Source organism: Pan troglodytes, chromosome 9, assembly GCF_028858775.2.
Source record: "Pan troglodytes isolate AG18354 chromosome 9, NHGRI_mPanTro3-v2.0_pri, whole genome shotgun sequence".
NCBI classification, from domain to species: domain Eukaryota; kingdom Metazoa; phylum Chordata; class Mammalia; order Primates; family Hominidae; genus Pan; species Pan troglodytes.
Window position 1 is genome coordinate 70,462,601 of NC_072407.2, and position 18,420 is coordinate 70,481,020.

Consider the following 18,420-nt stretch of genomic DNA (forward strand, 5'->3'; position numbering starts at 1 on the left):
CCTCCAGGGCTCCAGTGATCCTCTCACCTCAGTCTCTCTAGTAGCCGGGACTACAGGCATACACTACCACATCTGGCTGATTTTTTGTATTTTTTTTTTTTTTTTGTAGAGACCCGCTATGTTGCCCAGGCTGGTCTCAACTCCTGGACTCAAGCCATCCTCCCACTTCACCCTCCCAAAGTGCTGGGATTACAGGCATGAGCCACAACACCCAGCCATTTTAATTTTTTTTTTTTTTTTGAGATGGAGTCTCACTCTATCGCCCAGGCTGGAGTGCAGTGGCGTGGTATCAACTCACTGCAACCTCTGCCTCCCAGGTTCAAGCGACTCTCCTGCCTCAGCCTCCTCCCGAGTAGCTGGGATTACAGGTGCCCATCACTATGCCTGGCTAATTTTTGTATTTTTTAGCAGAGACGGGGTTTCACCATGTTGGCCAGGCTGGTCTTGAACTCCTAACCTGGTGATCCGCCCGCCTCGGCCTCCCAAAGTGCTGAGATTACAGGTGTGAGCCACCGTGCCCGGCCTTTTTTTGTTTTTGAGACATGGTCTTGCCCTGTCACCCAGACTGGAGTGCAATGGTGGGCTCTTGGCTCACTGCAGCCTCCGCCTCCCAGGCTCAAGTTGTGCACCTCCACACCTGGCTAACTGTATTTTATGTAGAGACAGATTTCACCATGTTGCCCAGGCTGGGCTTGAAATGGACTCAAGCAGTCCACCCACCTCAGCCTCCCAAAGTGCTGAGATTACAGGCGCGAGCCACTGCACCCAGCCCATTTTACCTATTCTGCAGTTGACAGTTCAGTGGCATTCAGTCAGTTCATGAGGTAACCATCACTGCCATTCATCCCCAGACTACTTCACCTTCTCGGCAGATGTCCGAAACTGTCCGTATTGAACACACTCCTCATCTCCCTCTGACAGCCACCATTCTACTTTCTATCTCTCTCTGCCTTCTCTAGGTACCTCATGTAAGTGGAATTATACCAATATTTGCCCTTGTGTGACTGGCTTCTTTCATGTGACATGGTGTCCTCAAGGTTCATCTGTGTTATAGCCTGTGTCAGAATTTCCTTCCTTAAAGCCTGAATAATAACCCGTTGTAAAGGCTGGGCGCGGTGGCTCACACCCTCTAATCCCAGCATTTTGGGAGTCCGAGGTGGGCAGATCGCTTCAGGTCAGGAGTTTGAGACCAGCCTGGCCAACATAGTGAAACCCTGGCTCTACTAAAAGTACAAAATTAGCTGGGTGTGGTGGCGCACACCTGTAATCCCAGTTACTCAGGAGGCTGAGGCAGGAGAATCGCTTGTACCCGGGAGGCAGAGGTTGCAGTGAACCAAGATTGTGCCTCTGCAGTCCAGCCTGGGTAACAGAGTGAGACTTCCTGTCTCAAAAAAAAAAAAAAATCATCGGATGGATGGACGGACCACTTCTTGTTATTTATCCATCCACGGGTGCTAGGTTGCTTCCACCTTTGGTTGTCGTGAATAAGGCCACTATGAACATTTCCTTCCGTGGTGAAGGTTTTGTACTAGTGAGGAAAAGGCGTGTTTGTGGTGTTGCATAGGATTCTGGTAAGAAAGTTTGCACTAACCATAAGTATTTGTACTACATTAAAATGAAAGCTCAGGCGCCGGGCGCGGTGGCTCACGCCTGTAATCCCAGCACTTTGGGAGGCCAGGGCGGGCAGATCATGAGGTCAGGAGATCAAGACCATCCTGGCCAACATGGTGAAACCCCGTCTCTACTAAAAATACCAAAAAACTAGTCAGGTGTGGTGGCGGGCACCTGTAGTCCCAGCTACTTGGGAGGCTGAGGCAGGAGAATGGCGTGAACCCGGGAGGCGGAGCTTGCGGTGAGCCGAGATCGCTCCACTGCACTCGAGCTTGGGCAACAGAGCAAGACTCCGTCTCACGCAAAACTCTGTCTCACGCAAGACTCCGTCTCAAAAAAAAAAAGAGTTCAGGGTTTATGAAACTGGCCAGCCGCGTAAAGTTTGCTGTGTTGTTTTTGTGCCCGGGAGGAGTGTGGCCAGGGTGTCACGTCACACAGTACACGTTTCTCAGATGGTGGTTCTCCAGACTGCTGTCCCAAAGTCTGTTTTTGCATCTGGTTCCCACAGACCCACCCTCCACGGTGAGCCTGATTTTGGCCAGGGTAGCTGGAATCTTGCTTGTCTTTCAGCCCAGCAGCTGTACCAGGCCATGGTCCACAGCTAGTGGCTTTTAGGAAGGAATTTGTTCAGTTGGCTTTGACACACGGCCCCCTAGGGTCCACAGCTCTGTAGTGATGTGGATGTTGTTATCTACAAAGACACATGATCCTTCGTGTCCAGATGAAAGTGATGATGTCTTTGCAGCTGCCCAGCAAGGCTGTGTGTGTGTGTGTGTGTGTGTGTGTGTGTGGTGTGTGTGTGGTGTGTGTGTGTGTATGGGGGAGGGAGGCACCCTTTCCATCTGGGGGTGTGTGTGTGGGGTGTGTGTGTGTGTGTGTGCGCGTGTGTGTGTGGTGTGTGGTGTGTGTGTGTGTATGGGGGAGGCACCCTTTCCATCTGGGTCCAAGAGACTGGGCCTGGGGAAGACGCTTCTTTTTATCTACTTAGAGACTTTGTTTTATTTGTATTTTTTTGAGACAGGGTCTCACTCTGTCACCCAGGCTGGGGTATGGTGGTATGAGCATAGCTCACTGCAGCCTCGGCCTCCCAGGCTTAAGCGATCCTCCCACCTCAGCCTTCTGAATAGCCGGGACTGTAGGTGTGCGTCACCATACTGAGCTATTGTTTTTTTTGTTTGGTTGGTTTAATTTTTTTTGATACAGATGGAGTCTTGCTATGTTGCCCAGACTAGTCTCAAACTCCTGAACTCAAGTGATTCTCCCACCTCAGTTTCCCGACATTCTGGGATCACAGGTGTGAGCCACTGCTGTCTCCCTGTTTTATTAACTGCTGAAAGACCTAGATAAAGAAAGTCTGAAAAGACTTACTATCAGAGCACCATCCTAAGATGATTCCCTCTGACTCAACAGAGAGGGAGGGGAGCTTTTCCTTCAGGCCTGGGTGGCAGGAGCCCAGGTGCTCCAGGCCCCATTTGCCCCAGGCCAAATCACTCGGGAACTTGGATGCAGCTGTCTTTCAGGGTAACCCAAAGGAACCAGATCCCCCCAGGCAGCAGGCTTCTGGGCTGTCCTCTCCTCCTATGTTAGCTCAGTAAGAGCCCTTCAAAGGGATGCTGTGTCGGAGGCCCCAAAAGCCCAGGCTCATCCCTGAGATGCAGAGGGTGGGCTGGGCTTAGGCAGCGCTCGAGCATCTCCTGGGCGGTGACCCCAGAGAGTGTGGAGATGGAGAGTCCTTGAGAGTCACTGAGAGATGTGGCTGCCCTGCCTTCCCAAGAGGGGCTCTGAGTCATTCCCCACACTCACCTGCCCCTACCCACCCTCACCTGGCCCCCAGCCTCACCTACACCCACATCTGTACCAACCCCTTTACCCTCACCTTCCCTACCCACCCTCACCTCCCCTGTACCCTCACCTCCCCCCACATCTGTACCAACCCCTTTACCCTCACCTTCCCTACCCACCCTCACCTCCCCTGTACCCTCACCTCCCCCACTCACCTGCCCCTGCACCCTCACCTGGCCCCCAGCCTCACCTACCCCCACATCTGTACCGACCCCTTTACCCGCACCTTCTCTACCCACCCTCACCTCCCCTGTACCCTCACCTCCCCCACTCACCCGCCCCTGCACCCTCACCTGTCCCCCACCTTCACCTAACCCCCACCCTCACCTGCCCTCCCCTCACCTGGCCTCCTTCCGTTGGGGAAGGGGTTGTAAGGGGCGGCCCCCAAACTGTCTGTCCTGGTGCCCTGCAGAGAAAACAGTACGTGAGGGCCGCAGTCCAAAAGCTTGAGTCCTGGAAGGTGGAGGAGACAGGGATGTGTTGGGAAGGGCCCCATGGTCCTGGATCCCTTCTCAACTGTCAGTGGGGCCTTCATGGGAGCGCCAGTCTAGTGATGCACAGCTGGGTGCCCGGCGGGTGGCTGAGGAGGCCTAAAGTCCGAGGCGGCAAGAGCTCTTCCAGAGGCTGTTGTCCTAATCGCTCTGGCATACTCAGGCGGATTACTCTGGCATACGTAGTTAGGAGCTGATTGGAGAGGAGAGACCCCCACACCAATACTGGGATTTGACTTTCAGGCTAAACTTGAGAACTGTGGCCTCTGCTGTCCTGCCAGAGCTCTCCAGCCAGTGCCCAGGGCTCTCCAGCCAGTGCCCGGGGGTCTCCACCAGTGCCAGGGGGTCTCCACCAGTGCCCGGGGGTCTCCGCCAGTGCCAGGGGTCTCCGCCAGTGCCCAGGGGTCTCGCCAGTGCTCAGGAGTCTTGGTTTCTTTGTCTTACAGCCCTTTGTTTTGACCTCTCTGAGCCAAGGCCAAAACCCAGACAGGCAGCCCCACGACCTCAGCATCGACATCTACAGCCGGACACTGTTCTGGACGTGTGAGGCCACGAATACCATCAACGTCCACAGGCTGAGCGGGGAAGCCATGGGGGTGGTGCTGCGTGGGGACCGCGACAAACCCAGGGCCATCGTCGTCAACGCGGAGCGAGGGTAGGAGGCCAACGGGTGGGTGGGGGTGCTGCCCGTCCAGGCGTGCCCGCCGTGTCTTCTGCCGAATGCCAGCCTCTCACAGGCTGGGGAGACTTTCCACCCCGGGGATCCAATGGGTGGCTTTCCAGGGTCCCAAAAGCAAACACAGGCTTTTTCACAGCCCCTCCAGGAAAGCAGAAAGCCCCGAGGGCTGGAAGGGAAGGGGGAGCTCTGCTGAGAGGTTACAAGGCAGCGCTGGCCGACGGGAGTTGCAGTTGATAGGTTTTGTATCATCCTTGTTAAACTTGAACCCTGTGCAGAAATCCCTTCCACGGCATGGGGGGCTGCCTGTTGACTCGCTCCTGTTCCACCACAGGGAGCTCCTGGGCTTCTTCCTCCAGGAGGCCCCCGACACTCCCACCTGTTGGTCGTCAGAGCTTCTGGTTGGTGGGAAGGCACCCAGGACCTTGAGGTCTCCAGAGGGAAAAGCCAGGGAAAGAGGGAGACCGAAACCCATGTGACATGAAACTCAGGCTCCAAACTGAGCACGGGAACATTTGGGGACAGGAGCGCGATGGCCTTCCTCAGATAGCTGGGGGGCTGGCATGAAGACGGGAGCTACAGCCAGCACAGGTCCTGGGCCGGGAGCCCAGAGATTGAGCCCTGACTCTGCCACTTACTGGCCACATGACCTTGGGCGGGTGGCATAGCCTCTTGGAGACTCAGTTTCCTCATTGGTAGGAGTGACGGCCACAGTGGTGCGGCCTCTGCAGCACACGGGGGGCTCGGTGGGCGGAAGCCCCGGGTCTATAATGCGGCTGTGCAGGAGCCAGCCGAGCTGGTCTCCCAACGGCCAGGGCTCCGGGGTCCTTTGCAGCTGTGGGGGGCCTGCACCTGTTTCCCATGGCTGCTGTCAGAAATTACAGAAGCCAGGTGGCTGAGAGTAATGGACACTTGTTCTCTCACAGTTCCTGAGGGCTGAAGCCCGAGATCGAGGTGTGGGCAGGGCCCTGCGCCCTCTGAAGGCTCTGAGGGAACCTTTGGGCTTCTGGTGGCTCCAGGCACCCCTTGACTTGTGGTCCTGTCACTCCAGTCTCTCCGTCTGGCTGCACATGGCGTGGCCTCTTCTGTACCGTTGAAGGACACTTCAGTTGGATTTAGGGCCTACCCTCACCCATTGTGGTCGTATCTTGATCCTTCATGACATTTGTAAAGACCCTGCTTCCAAATAAGCTCACATTCTGAGGTTCTGGGGTGAGCGGGAATTTGGAGAGCACTGTTCAACTAGTATAGAATGTGACCTGTCAGCCTCGGGCAGCCCTGAGAGGCAGGGGCTTTCCACAGCCCAGCTGGGTGCCCTGGGCTCCGTGCTGGCCGAGGAGACGCCATCCCCACACCCGTCCTTCACCCGCCACCCTCCCGCAGGTACCTGTACTTCACCAACATGCAGGACCGGGCAGCCAAGATCGAACGCGCAGCCCTGGACGGCACCGAGCGCGAGGTCCTCTTCACCACCGGCCTCATCCGCCCTGTGGCCCTGGTGGTGGACAACACACTGGGCAAGCTGTTCTGGGTGGATGCGGACCTGAAGCGCATTGAGAGCTGTGACCTGTCAGGTACGCGCCCCGGGGCCTGCCCTAACCGCAGACACCCGGCCTTCATTGTCAGTAATGGCAGCAGCTGCCACATTGTCCGAGACCTGCCGTGAGCCCAGTGCCGCGCCAGGGGCTTTGTGTGTAGCGTGTTTTGTCCTCACACTGACAGCTGTAGGCTGGGGTTCTGAGTGAGCCCCACAGGGCAGAGGCAGAAAATGAGTCTCAGAGAGGGTGAGCGAGCTGCTTGGGGCCCCACAGCAGGAGATGGAGCAGGACTGCAGCCTAGCCTCTGCCCCCAGCACCTGCCCAAGCAGCTGCTCTGCTCTGGACTGTGTTAGGCTGCAAGGGCTGGAGAGAAATGAGAGTTGGTGCTTAGAGAGGGGGCGCAGGTCCCCATGGCTTTTCCTCTTATGATGAGGTAGATGGGTGAAGGGAGGGGCCATGCTTGCAGGGGCCAGTGACCGAGGCCCGCCGTTGGAACTGATGGCCTTCATCCCGAGCCCAGCCCAGGTGGGAGCAGGGCTTTCCGAGGGCTTGTCTTGGGTCGGCCTGCTTCCAGGGACTCTGCTGCAGCTCCCACCCCTGTCCAGAGCATGGAATCCCCCAGGCTCCCTGGCAGCCCTGTCAACCTCTGTCCTCCCAAGCTGAGTGTGGGGCAAGCTCTGGAGGTCAGCACTGCTCAGGGGGGCCCACGGGCTGCTTGCAGGGGCCAACCGCCTGACCCTGGAGGACGCCAACATCGTGCAGCCTCTGGGCCTGACCGTTCTTGGCAAGCATCTCTACTGGATCGACCGCCAGCAGCAGATGATCGAGCGTGTGGAGAAGACCACCGGGGACAAGCGGACTCGCATCCAGGGCCGTGTCGCCCACCTCACTGGCATCCATGCGGTGGAGGAAGTCAGCCTGGAGGAGTTCTGTACGTGGGGGCTGGCAGTGGGGTGGGCAGAGTGGCCTCTAAACCCGACCCCTGGAGGAGGCTGGAGGCCAGTGCAAGATCCTGTGTGGCCTCAGCCAGGCGGTGGGCTCTGCCAGATGCCAACTGTTGCCCGCTGGGGTTCAGCGACATGTCTGAATGTCCCGAGGCCTCTGAGGTTGTTTTCTTTTGCCGCAGAACAAATCACCACGAACAGCGTTTTAAGACAACACCAACTCTTTTTTTTTTTTTTTTTTTGAGTCAGGATCTTGCTCTGTTGCCCAGGCTGGGGTGCCCTGGTGCAAACACAGTTCACTGCAGCCTCGACCTCTGGGCTTAATTAAGTGAACACCTTGCCTCAGCCTCCCAGGTAGCTGGGACTACAGGTGGGCACCACCACACCTGGCTAATTTTTTTTTTTGTAGAGACGGGGTTTCCCCATGTTGCCCAGGCTGGTCTGCAACTCCTGGGCACAAGCTATCTGCCTGCTGTGGCCTCCCAAAGTGCTGGGATTATAGGTGTGAGCCACTGGCCTGACAACACCCACAGATTGTCTCTCGGTTCTGTAAGGCAAAGTCCAGGCACAGCGTGGCTCACCTGGGTTCTCTGCTCAGGGTCTCACGGGGCCAGAATCAAGGTGTCAGGAACGCTGGGCCCTCAGCGGAGGCTCTGTGGAGAAATTAGCTTCCTTGCTCACTCAGCAGGTAGCAGTTGTGGGATCGAGGTTCTGTTTTCTCTCTGGTTATTGGTCGGGGACCACTCTCAGCTCCTAGAGGCCACCCCAGGTCCTCGCCCCGTGGCCCTCTCTGCCTCAGCAGTGGGGGCTCCCTGCGTCAGTCCCTCCCGCACCTTGCGTCTCTCTGATTTGCTTCTAAAGGGCCCTGTGATTCGGCTCAGCCACCTTTAGATTAGGTTAGCCTCCCCTTTGATAGACTCCAAGTCGGCTGATTAATAACCTTAATCACATCTGCAGAATCCCTTCTGCCACATAAGGTCATGACGCCGTGCTGGGGACTGGGGTGGGAAATTACGGGGTCATTTAGGATTCTGCCTGCCACTGCCTTGCTGTGTCCCAGGGCTTGGGGGAGGGGCCTCCACAGCTGGGACCACAGTCCTTCCTCCCCTCCATGGTAACCATCTGAGGATTACTTGAGACCAGCCTGGGCAACATGGTGAGAACCCATCCCTACAAAAAATACAAACAAAAAGGGACCAGGCTGGGCTCGGTGGCTCATGCCTATAATCCCAGCACTTTGGGAGACCAAGGTGGGCTGATCACTTGAGGTTGGGAGTTCAAGACCAGCCTGCCCAACATAGTGAAATCCCGTCTCTACTAAAAATACAAAAATTAGCTGGGTGTGGTGGCAGGCGCCTGTATTCCCAGCTACTGGGGAGGCTGAGGTGGGAGAATTACTTGAACCTGGGAGGCGGAAGTTGCAGTGAGCCAAGATTACGCCACTGCACTCCAGCCTAGGCAATAGAGTGAGACTCCTTCTCAAAAAAAAAAAGGGCCAGGGGTGGTAGTGACAAAGAGACCCTATCCCAAAAAAACCGAACACTGAATCCTTGAGACTGAGTAAGGACACTGTGAAATTTTTCTGGGTGGGGCGGGGAACAGAGTGTCTTCTGTCATTTCTTCCACCTGGGTGTGGTCAGCTCTCCCTCCAAGCTGCCTCCTCTTCTTCTCATTGTCCGGGTGTTGGACACATTTGGTTAACTGGATAGAATAACGTGAGTTCCCAGGGACTTGGTCCATTTGCTATTTTATTTTATTTTATTATATTTGTTTATTTATTTATTGAGACGGAGTTTCGTTTTTGTCGCCCAGGCTGGAGTGCAGTGGTGCGATCTCGGTTCACTGCAACCTCTGCCTCCCAGGTTCAAGCGATTCTCCTACCTCAGCCTTCCAAGTAACTGGGATTACAGGCACCCACCACCATACCAGGCTAATTTTTTTGTATTTTTAGTAGAGACGGGTTTTCGCCATTTTGCCCAGGCTGGTCTTCAACTCCTAGCCTCAGGTGATCCACGTACCTCGGCCTCTCAAAGTGCTGGGATTACAGGCATGAGCCACCACGCCTGGCACCATTTGCTATTTTAATTCCCATGTGTATTAGTGTCCCACGGCTGCTGTAACAAATGACCACAAACTGGATGGCTTAAAGCAACAGAAATGGATTCCCCCAATGTGCTGGAGACCAGAAGCCTGCGACCAAACTGTTGGGAGGGCTGTGCTTCCTCTGGGGGCTCCAGGGAGGATCTATTTGTTGGCCCTTCCAGTGCTGTGGGTGCCAGCGTTCCACACTTGTGGATGTGCCGCCTCAACCTCTGCCCATCTTCATGTGTCCATCTCCTTTGTGTCTGCGTCTTTACCTCTTCTTCTTGTCTGTGTTGCCTCTTATAAGGACGTTTGTCATTGGGTTTAGGGCCCACCCAAATCATCCGAGATGACCTCGTCTTGAGATCCTTAACCTGCAAAGACCCTTTTTCCAAAAAAAGGTTATGCTCACAGATTCTAGGCCTTAAGACATGGGTGTATCTTTCTGGGGGGCACTATCCAACCCCTTATACAATGAAAGACGGGAAGAGGGCCAGGTGTGGTAGTTCACGCCTGTAATCTCAGCACTTTAGGAGGCTGAAGTGGGAGGATCACTTGAGCCCAGGAGTTTACAAGTAGCTAGGCAACATGATGAGACCCCATTTCTACAAAAAGTAAAAAAAAAAAAAAAAAGCCAGGTGTGGTGGCTCACACCTGTAATCCCAGCACTTTGGGAGGCTGAGGCAGGCAGATCACGAGGTCAGGAGATTGAGACCATCCTGGCTAACACGGTGAAACCCTGTCTCTACTAAAAATACAAAAAATTATGGCCGGGCGCAGTGGCTCCCGCCTGTAATCCCAGCACTTTGGGAGGCCGAGGCGGGTGGATTACAAGGTCAAGAGATCGAGACCATCTTGGCTAACACGGTGAAACCCCATCAAGATCACAAGGTCAAGAGATCGAGACCATCCTGGCTAACACGGTGAAACCCCGTCTCTACTAAAAATACAAAAAATTAGCCGGGCATGGTAGCAGGCGCCTGTAGTCCCAGCTGCTCGGGAGGCTGAGGCAGGAGAATGGCGTGAACCCGGGAGGCGGAGCTTGCGGTGAGCCGAGATCGCTCCATGCCACTGCACTCCAGCCTGGGTGACAGAGTGAGACTCCGTCTCAAAAAAAAAAAAAAAAAAAAAAAAAAAAAGAAAGAAAATTAGCCAGGCACAGTGGCAGGTGCCTGTTGTCCCAGCTACTTGGGAGGCTAAGGCAGGAGAATGGCGTGAACCTGGGAGGTGGAGTTTGCAGTGAGCCAAGATCGTGCCACTGCACTCCAGCCTGGGCGATAGAGCGAGACTCTGTCTCAAAAAAAAAGCCAGGCATGGTGGTGCATGCCTGTAGTCCCAGCTACTCAAGAGGCTGAGGCAGGAGGGTTGTTCGACCCACGGAGATCAAGGCTACAGTGAGCCATGATTGCACCACTGCCCTCCAGCCTGGGTGACAGAGTGTGACCCTGTCTCAAAGTAAGTAAATAGGAGGAGAGACAAGTGGGCAGTTCAGACTGATGGTATGGGCACAGTAGAGACTGGTGCAGACAGGCTGGCCTGTGATGTCAAGCAACTTCTGTAACTGTTTCTGGCATCCATTTGTGTGTCAATTTCCATGTCAGTAGGAAGACTCTGTAGGCTGCCAAGAGGAATAAGTGGGAGGATCCTCCCAGAGAGGCCGGGCCTGCAGGAGGGCCAGTTCTCATGAGTTCTCATTTGGCCCCTACCCTCCAGGCTGTGGTTCTGAGGTGGGAGACAGAGCCTGACCTCCGTTTGTCTTGTTTTGTCTTTGCAGCAGCCCACCCATGTGCCCGTGACAATGGTGGCTGCTCCCACATCTGTATTGCCAAGGGTGATGGGACACCACGGTGCTCATGCCCAGTCCACCTCGTGCTCCTGCAGAACCTGCTGACCTGTGGAGGTAGGTGTGACCTAGGTGCTCCTTTGGGGTGATGGACAGGTACCTGATTCTCTGCCTGCTAGGCTGCTGCCTGGCATCCTTTTAAAATCACAGTCCCTGTGGCATCCAGTTTCCAAAGCTGATTGTGTCTTCCTTTGCCCTCCTTTCTTTTCTACTATGTGCATTCGGTGCTATGAATTTTCCTCTAAGTACTGCGTTTCCTGAATCTCACAAATTTTGTTACATTTTCATTTTCAGGTAGTTTGAATATTTTTACACTTCTCCTGAGATGACATCTTTGGCTCATGTGTTATTTAGAAGTGTTGCTTAGTTTCTAAAGAGTTGGGGCTTTTCCAGCTGTCTCTCTGCAACTGATTTCTAATTTAATTCTACTGTAGTCTGAGAGCTTATTTTATATGATTTCTATTATTTTAAATGTGTTGGGTGTGGTGTTTTTGTTGTTGTTATTGTTTTTGTGTCTTTTTGTTTTGTTTTGCTTCGTTTGTTTTGTTTTTGAGACAGTGTCTTGCTCTGTCACTCAGGCTGGAGTGCAATGGCGCGATCTCAGCTCACCGCAACCTCTGCCTCCTGGGTTCAAGTGATCCTCTTGCCTCAGCCACCTGAGTAGCTGGGATTACAGGTGCACGCCACCATACCCAGCTAATTTTTGTATTTTTAGTAGAGACGGGGTTTCACCATGTTGGTCAGGCTGGTCTCGAACTCCTGACCTTGTGATCCGCCCACCTCGGCCTCCCAAAGTGCTGGGATTACAGGCGTGAGCCACTGTGCCTGGCCATTAGGTGTGTTTTATCACCCAGCATCATGCGGTTTATCTTGGTGAATGTTCTGTGTACTCTTGAAAAGAATGTGGATTCTGCTGTTGTTGGGTGGAGTGTTCCAGAAACATCAATTAGATCCAGTTGGTTGATAGTGCTCATCAGGTTGTCTCTATCCTTCCTTCCTGACTGCCTGCTTGAGCTGTCAGTTATTGACAGGGGTGTGGAGTCTCCAACTCTAATGGTGGATTTGTTTATTTCTCCTAGTAGTTCTATCTTTTTCTCTCCTTCTACCCTTGATCCTCTTCTCCCCCTAGGGCTTCCTGGTGTTGGTGGTGGGAGAGTGGGGTAGTGAAGAACCTGGACTTTAGGGCCAAAGAGGCCAGGGTTCAAATCCTGGCTCTGTCACTTCCCAGTTGAGTGACCCTGGCTGGTGCCTGAATCTCTGTGAGCCTCCACTTCCTCCTCTGTGAAATTGAGAGCACTTACCTGGCAGGTTGTCATGGGCATCAAGTAACAGGGCACTCCACCTGGACCCTGACACGTGATGCACAGGAATGCCAGCTGCTATGCCATGGGTGTGGCAGTAGTAATAAAGTGACCATCTGTATCCTCACCACAGTGAAGCCTGTCCAGGGCTTTCTCTCCTATGCCCCCATGCCTCCAGGTGGCCTTGGATCCTGTTGGTTCTGTGCTCTGCTCAGCTCCCTTTCTCCCGTGGGAGTTCCTGGGGGTTCAGCTTCATCCTACAGACAGCAGCACACACTGGCTGTGCACCCTTTTTTTTTTTTGAGATGGAGTCTCGCTTTTTTCGCGCAGGCTGGAGTGCAATGGTGTGATCTTGGCTCACTGCAACCTCTACCGCCTGGGTTCAAGTGATTTTCCTGCCTCACCCTCCCAAGTAGCTGGGATTACAGGCTCCCACCACCACGCCCGGCCAATTTTTGTATTTTCAGTAGAGATGGTGTTTCACCATGTTGGCCAGGATGGTCTTGAACTCCTGACCTCAGGTGATCCGCCCACCTCAGCCTCCCAAAGTGCAGGGATTACAGGCGTGAGCCACCACACCCGGAGTGCCGGTTGTTTTTAGCAGTTTGTCTTGTTCCTGGAGAGACTGGCTCCTGCCCAGGAGCTCGGGGAGTAGGGCCGCGGGGTGCTGCCTCACACCTCGAGTTTGGCCGTAAGCAGAGGGGACATTTTGTGACTGTCCCCCTCCTGAGCTTCCCAGCAGCTTTTCTCCAAGTTACAGCCCAAAAGCTCAGGTGGATTTGCAACCCAAGGGTGTCTGTGCACCTCCCACTGATGCCCGAACTGCCCTGGCCAAGAGACGGGGCCGTCAGAACGCTGCACCAACTGCAGCCTTGGGCCTCCATGCCAGAGGCCATGCCCTTCCATCCACCACCCCCTGGCCTGGGCCCTGGCCCTCCTGGCTCGGGAACTCCAGGCCCCTTCCTCACGGCTCGAGAGACATGTATTTACCGCACAGGTGCTTGTCATTCTCTTGTGGCCTCTTCTCCAGGGAGATCACAGAAGGACAGGGCCTCACTGAGGTCTCGGACATGGACCCTTTGATAGTGGCAGGAGCCAGGCTGGGCAAGAGGCAGCCACAGTCACCTCAGCAGTGCCATCACCACCGCCATTCAGCCCTTCCCTGAGCCGGGCGTGCCCCTGGCTCTGGCCCCAGTGTCCCAGTTACAGCTCACAGGAGCTTGTGGTGCCCAGCGGCTGCTTCTGATTGAGAGTTGAGGTCGGAGGCTTTGGGAGGCTGAGAGGCTGCTCGGTTTCACAACTGCTAAGGGAGACTTGGGCTCCATCTCAGGTCTGCCTCATGTCGCCCTCAACCTCCAGCCACCGGTCCTCCGTGTCCCCCATGGCCAGGCACGGCTTGCAGACATCTGTCATTGGCTCCTCTCAGCCGTCGTGGGCTGACCCTGGCACGTCCTCCTGTGGCTGAGCCCAGTGGGGACAGCCGCTTCCTTTTATTACCCGAGAACTCTTGTCTTTGATCAGGCCCCCTCCCCTATGCCACACAGTCCCTGTCACTCGGGTGAGCCCAGTAGTCATGGGGAAGGCCTGCGGGTTCCAAACATCCAAAGGCTTGCGTGCAGCATGACAGCTTGAAACCGATGTTTTTTACCTTGATCAGATTTCAGCTTGGCGGGGTTTTGCTCAGCTTTCAGTGAGGCCTGGGCCGATTTCCCAGCATCCCCTCCTGAGGCAAGCCTCTGTTTCCTGTGATTTTCTGCACAAAGTGGGAGGGAGGAGTCCTAGGAAATGGGGGGCCACCTCGAAGCCTAGGGCTCCTCTGGCTTCTCTGTGCCAGTGCCCCCACGCTTTGTGTCTGTGTCCCCAGCCCATGGGACTCTGCTGTTCCCTGAGTGCTGCCGCATGCCCAGCCCGCACTGAGGACGTGGAGCCCCGAGGGGCAGGATGGCCTCCATGGTCACACGTAGGAAGTGGCCTCCACCCTCCGATGATCCTCTCCCTCCTCCCTTTCAGCGCCCTCCCCGGGGGTGTCCTTGGCCCTCCTGCCTGTGCTTTGTCCCGTCTTCTGCAGGCGCCTGGGACGTGCTGACAAGTCCTCGGCCAGCTCCCGCCTTGCTATGCGCACACTGGTCACCACAGAGGCCTGGCCCTTCTTCTGTAGCAGTCCCACACCCGCAACAGGTGTGGCTGCTGACCACCTGCTTTCTGCCCCTCTGGTCCTGAGGAGGGCGCAGTGGGCACTCAGGCGTGGCTGAGCAGATGTGTGTTGCCGGGAGGAGGAAGGACTGCTCCAGTCAGGGCTGAATTTCCCACCCGGAGCATTTCTGCTGTATTTGGTGTAGCGCCTGCTGCTTAAAGCTCTGATTCCCAGTTGGCCCCCTTTCCCTTCTGCATTGAAAAACATACAGATGCATGTCTTCTTGCAGTGAATGTGTATTCTCCCAGCCTCTCTTCTGGGTTGGGGCTGGAGGTGGAGCGGCACACAGGAGCCGCAGCGATGGAGGATGTGCGGGTGCAGCACCCCGTACAGCAGGGATGCCAAACCCGCGCTGAGTCCCTCTCAACTTCTACTTTGAAGCCCAGTCACGCCATTGCCTGGGTTTTGCTGGGCGGGGCTGCGTGTGATGTTCTCCTCTGTCCCTCCCCCAGAGCCGCCCACCTGCTCCCCGGACCAGTTTGCATGTGCCACAGGGGAGATCGACTGTATCCCCGGGGCCTGGCGCTGTGACGGCTTTCCCGAGTGCGACGACCAGAGCGATGAGGAGGGCTGCCCCGTGTGCTCCGCCGCCCAGTTCCCCTGCGCGCGGGGCCAGTGTGTGGACCTGCGCCTGCGCTGCGACGGCGAGGCAGACTGTCAGGACCGCTCAGACGAGGCGGACTGTGACGGTGAGGCCCTCCCCGTCAAGGCTCTGCCAAGACCCTGGCCCTGCCCTCCGGGATACGAGCTTGGGGCTGCCTCCGGCCTCACAGGAGTAGGGGCTCTGAAAACCTTTGCTTGCAGGGAGATTGCCAAGTCTGTCTTTTAGGCCCAACAAGGAAAACTCTGCAGTTCCACCCATCCTGTCCCACCAGGTAGTGTGGCTTGAAGGCAGACTGTGAGGGTCTATCTCACCTTCCTGCATTAGGTCAGGAGTTTCACAGAAACCTGAGGCACATTCAGGGGTGGGCTGCAGAGGTCCATGGCTCACACCCTGGAAAATCCCCCCCCAAAAGACAGTGCTGTCTCCACTGACCAGTCTGTGGGATGGTGCTTAAGCCTGAGTGGTTTCTATCAACATGTACAATCAGGAGGTATAAAGAGATTTGCTCAGGCATCCTGGGCCCTCTCTGACCAGCAGGATCTTCCTTTAGATCTTGACAGTGAAACACATCTCTTCTGTGCCCCCTGTGAGTTTTCTTTCATTCATTCATTCATTCATTCATTCATTCATTCATTTGAGACAGAGTCTTGCTCTGTCACCCAGGCTGGAGTGCCCTGGTGTAATCTAGGCTCACTGCAACCTCTGCCTCGATTCTCCTGCCTCAGCCTCCCGAGTAGCTGGGATGACAGATGCGCACCACCATGCCTGGCTAATTTTTGTATTTTTAGTAGAGACAGGGTTTCACCATGTTGGCCAGGCTGGTCTCGAACTCCTGACCTCAGGTGATCCGCCCGCCTCAGCCTCCCAAAGTGCTGGGATTACAGGCATGAGCCACCGCGCCCGGCCTGAGTTTTCCTTTTATGAAGGACGTGCTTGGTTGGTTGCCTGCCACATGTTGTCAGCACCATGGGCCCAGGACTGCTGAGGAGCTGTTGATGCCCTCGCTCTCCCAGAGCCACCGGCTCTGTTAGGTAATTCACATGCAGTCTGGCCACTGTCCTACGTCCTCATTCACAAAGAACAGACATTTCGTAGAAGATGAGGGCCTGGGAGTAACCTCCCTGCATGTTTTTCTATAAAGGCATAGTGGTTAAGTCCTTCCAGCTCATTGACCATTGGAGAATTTTATGGAGGCTGTAGACTAGGGGCTGGTAAACTAAGGGCCCAGGGGCCAAATCCAGCCTGCCACCTACTTTTGTAAATAAAGTTTTCTTGGTGCACAGCCATGCCCATTCATTCATTTGCACAATGTCTGTGGCTGCTTTCATGCCAAAAGCAGGAGAACTGAGTGGTTATGCTGGAGACCTACGGCCTTCAAAGCCCCAGACCTCACGTCTGGCCCTTGACAGACAGAGCTTCCCCAGCCCTGCTGCGCATCCTGGCCCAGCATGTGCTGTGTGTGCGATTTCAACTTGCAGGAGCCGTGGTTAGGAATTGTCCCTGTGTAGGTCCATTTTGCATTGCTATGAAGGAGCACCTGAGGCCGGGTAGATTATGAAGGAAAGAGGTCTGTCTGGCTCATGGTTCTGTAGGCAGCACCAGTATGGCACCCGCATCTGCTCAGCTTCTAGTGAGGTCTCAGGAAGCTTTGACTCATGGTGGAAGTCGAAGCGGGAGCAGGTGCATCACATGGTGAGAGAGGGAGCAACGGAGAGAGAGAGAGAGAGCGCCTCTCCCTCTTGCCCTCACCTTGAGAGGAGATGCCAGGCTCCTTTAAGTAACCAGCTCCCATGTGAACTCACAGTGAGAGCCCACTTGCTACTGCGGAGAGGGCACCAGGCATCTGCTCCCATGACCCAAACACTGCCCACCAGGCCCTACCTCCAACCTTGGGGTCATATTTTATTCTATTCTATGCTATGCTATGCTATGCCATGCCATGCCATGCCATGCTATTCCTATTCTATTATTTGAAACAGAATCTCGCTCTGTTGCCCAGGCTGGAGTGCAGTGGCATGATCTTGGCTCATTGCAACCTCCACCTCCCAGGTTCAAGCGATTCTCCTGCCTCAGCCTCCCGAGTAGCTGGGATTACAGGCACACACCACCACACCTGGCTAATTTTTGTATTTTCAATAGAGATGGGGTTTCACCATGTTGGCCAGGCTGGTCTCAAACTCCTGGCCTCAAGTGATCCACCTACCTCGGCCTCCCAAAGTGCCAGGATTACAGATGTGAGTCACTGCGCCCAGTGAGGGTCACATTTCCGTTGAGATTTGGAGGGGCAGACGTTGGAGCCATCTGAGCCCCCTCGTCCCACTCTAGCTTCTCCTCCCGTGTGCCCCGCGGTGCTGGTGGCAGGCTCTTACGCCGGTTCTGGCTGCACGCTCTGTTCCAGAAGCTTTCTTCCCTGCTTGGTTACCAGAAAATCATCCCATCCATTACAAGGACAGGGTCCCCTTATCTCCCATTCCCAGGGCAGGACACCGGGGGCAGGGCAGGTGGGGAACTGAGCAAGTTCTCCAGGGGCAGGCGTGGCTATGGCTCCCTCCGGGTGGGCGTCTGGGGAGGGGTGGAGGCAGCCATCAGTGCCCTGGCTTGCTCTTCCTCCCTGGCCAGAGACTGTGGCCTTGTGCTGCTCCCGTGTGGGCTGCCTGCACCTCCAGTGGGTTGTGCTCCCTCCCCTCCCCTCAAGCTCTGCTGAGCACCACTGCCTTCCACAGCCCCCACTCTCGGGAGGCAAGGCTCCTCGTGGCCATTCCTGTCCTTGGCACCCACCCCCCCCCCAACCTGGTAGAGCCTTGGGCGGGGTCTGTTACTCCTTGCATGGCGTAGACCTCCCCACAGTAGGCACCTGACACATACCTCCTGGGGGGCAGGCAGGAGGTGCGTTGAGGTCTCAGCCCTGGCAGTCCCTCCCCTACGTGGCATAGGCCTCGCCACAGGGTCATCGAGGGTGGGTGGAGACTGTACTAGACCACTCCCCGCTGGTCCTAGAAAGGGTCCCATCTGTCTGCTCTCTGTTTGGAGTCCAGACCTTGGTTGCTGTGCCCTGCGTGGTGGGCTGGGGGGCACCCTCCAGCCTCTCTGAGTGTGTGGCCTCTCCTTGCAGCCATCTGCCTGCCCAACCAGTTCCGGTGTGCGAGCGGCCAGTGTGTCCTCATCAAACAGCAGTGCGACTCCTTCCCCGACTGTATCGACGGCTCCGACGAGCTCATGTGTGGTGAGCCAGCTTCTGGCACGGGGAGGGGGCGTCCGGGCTGGGTTCCCCCAGGAACGTGGAGTTTAGGGGAG

General features: G+C 55.6%; 1 protein-coding gene across 3 annotated transcripts in view; it reads left to right on the top strand.

Moving 5' to 3' along the window:
- The window catches only part of LRP5 (LDL receptor related protein 5), a 137,664-nt gene that overhangs the window by 106,350 nt on the left and 12,894 nt on the right, over nt 1–18,420 (top strand). For all 3 annotated transcript variants that reach the window (XM_016921396.3, XM_024347283.3, XM_016921397.4), the window contains 6 exons: nt 4,391–4,599; nt 6,004–6,194; nt 6,880–7,089; nt 10,959–11,084; nt 14,975–15,211; nt 18,239–18,349. In XM_016921396.3, the coding sequence (XP_016776885.1) occupies nt 4,391–4,599; nt 6,004–6,194; nt 6,880–7,089; nt 10,959–11,084; nt 14,975–15,211; nt 18,239–18,349 (1,084 nt within the window). The remainder of the gene's footprint in view (nt 1–4,390; nt 4,600–6,003; nt 6,195–6,879; nt 7,090–10,958; nt 11,085–14,974; nt 15,212–18,238; nt 18,350–18,420) is intronic.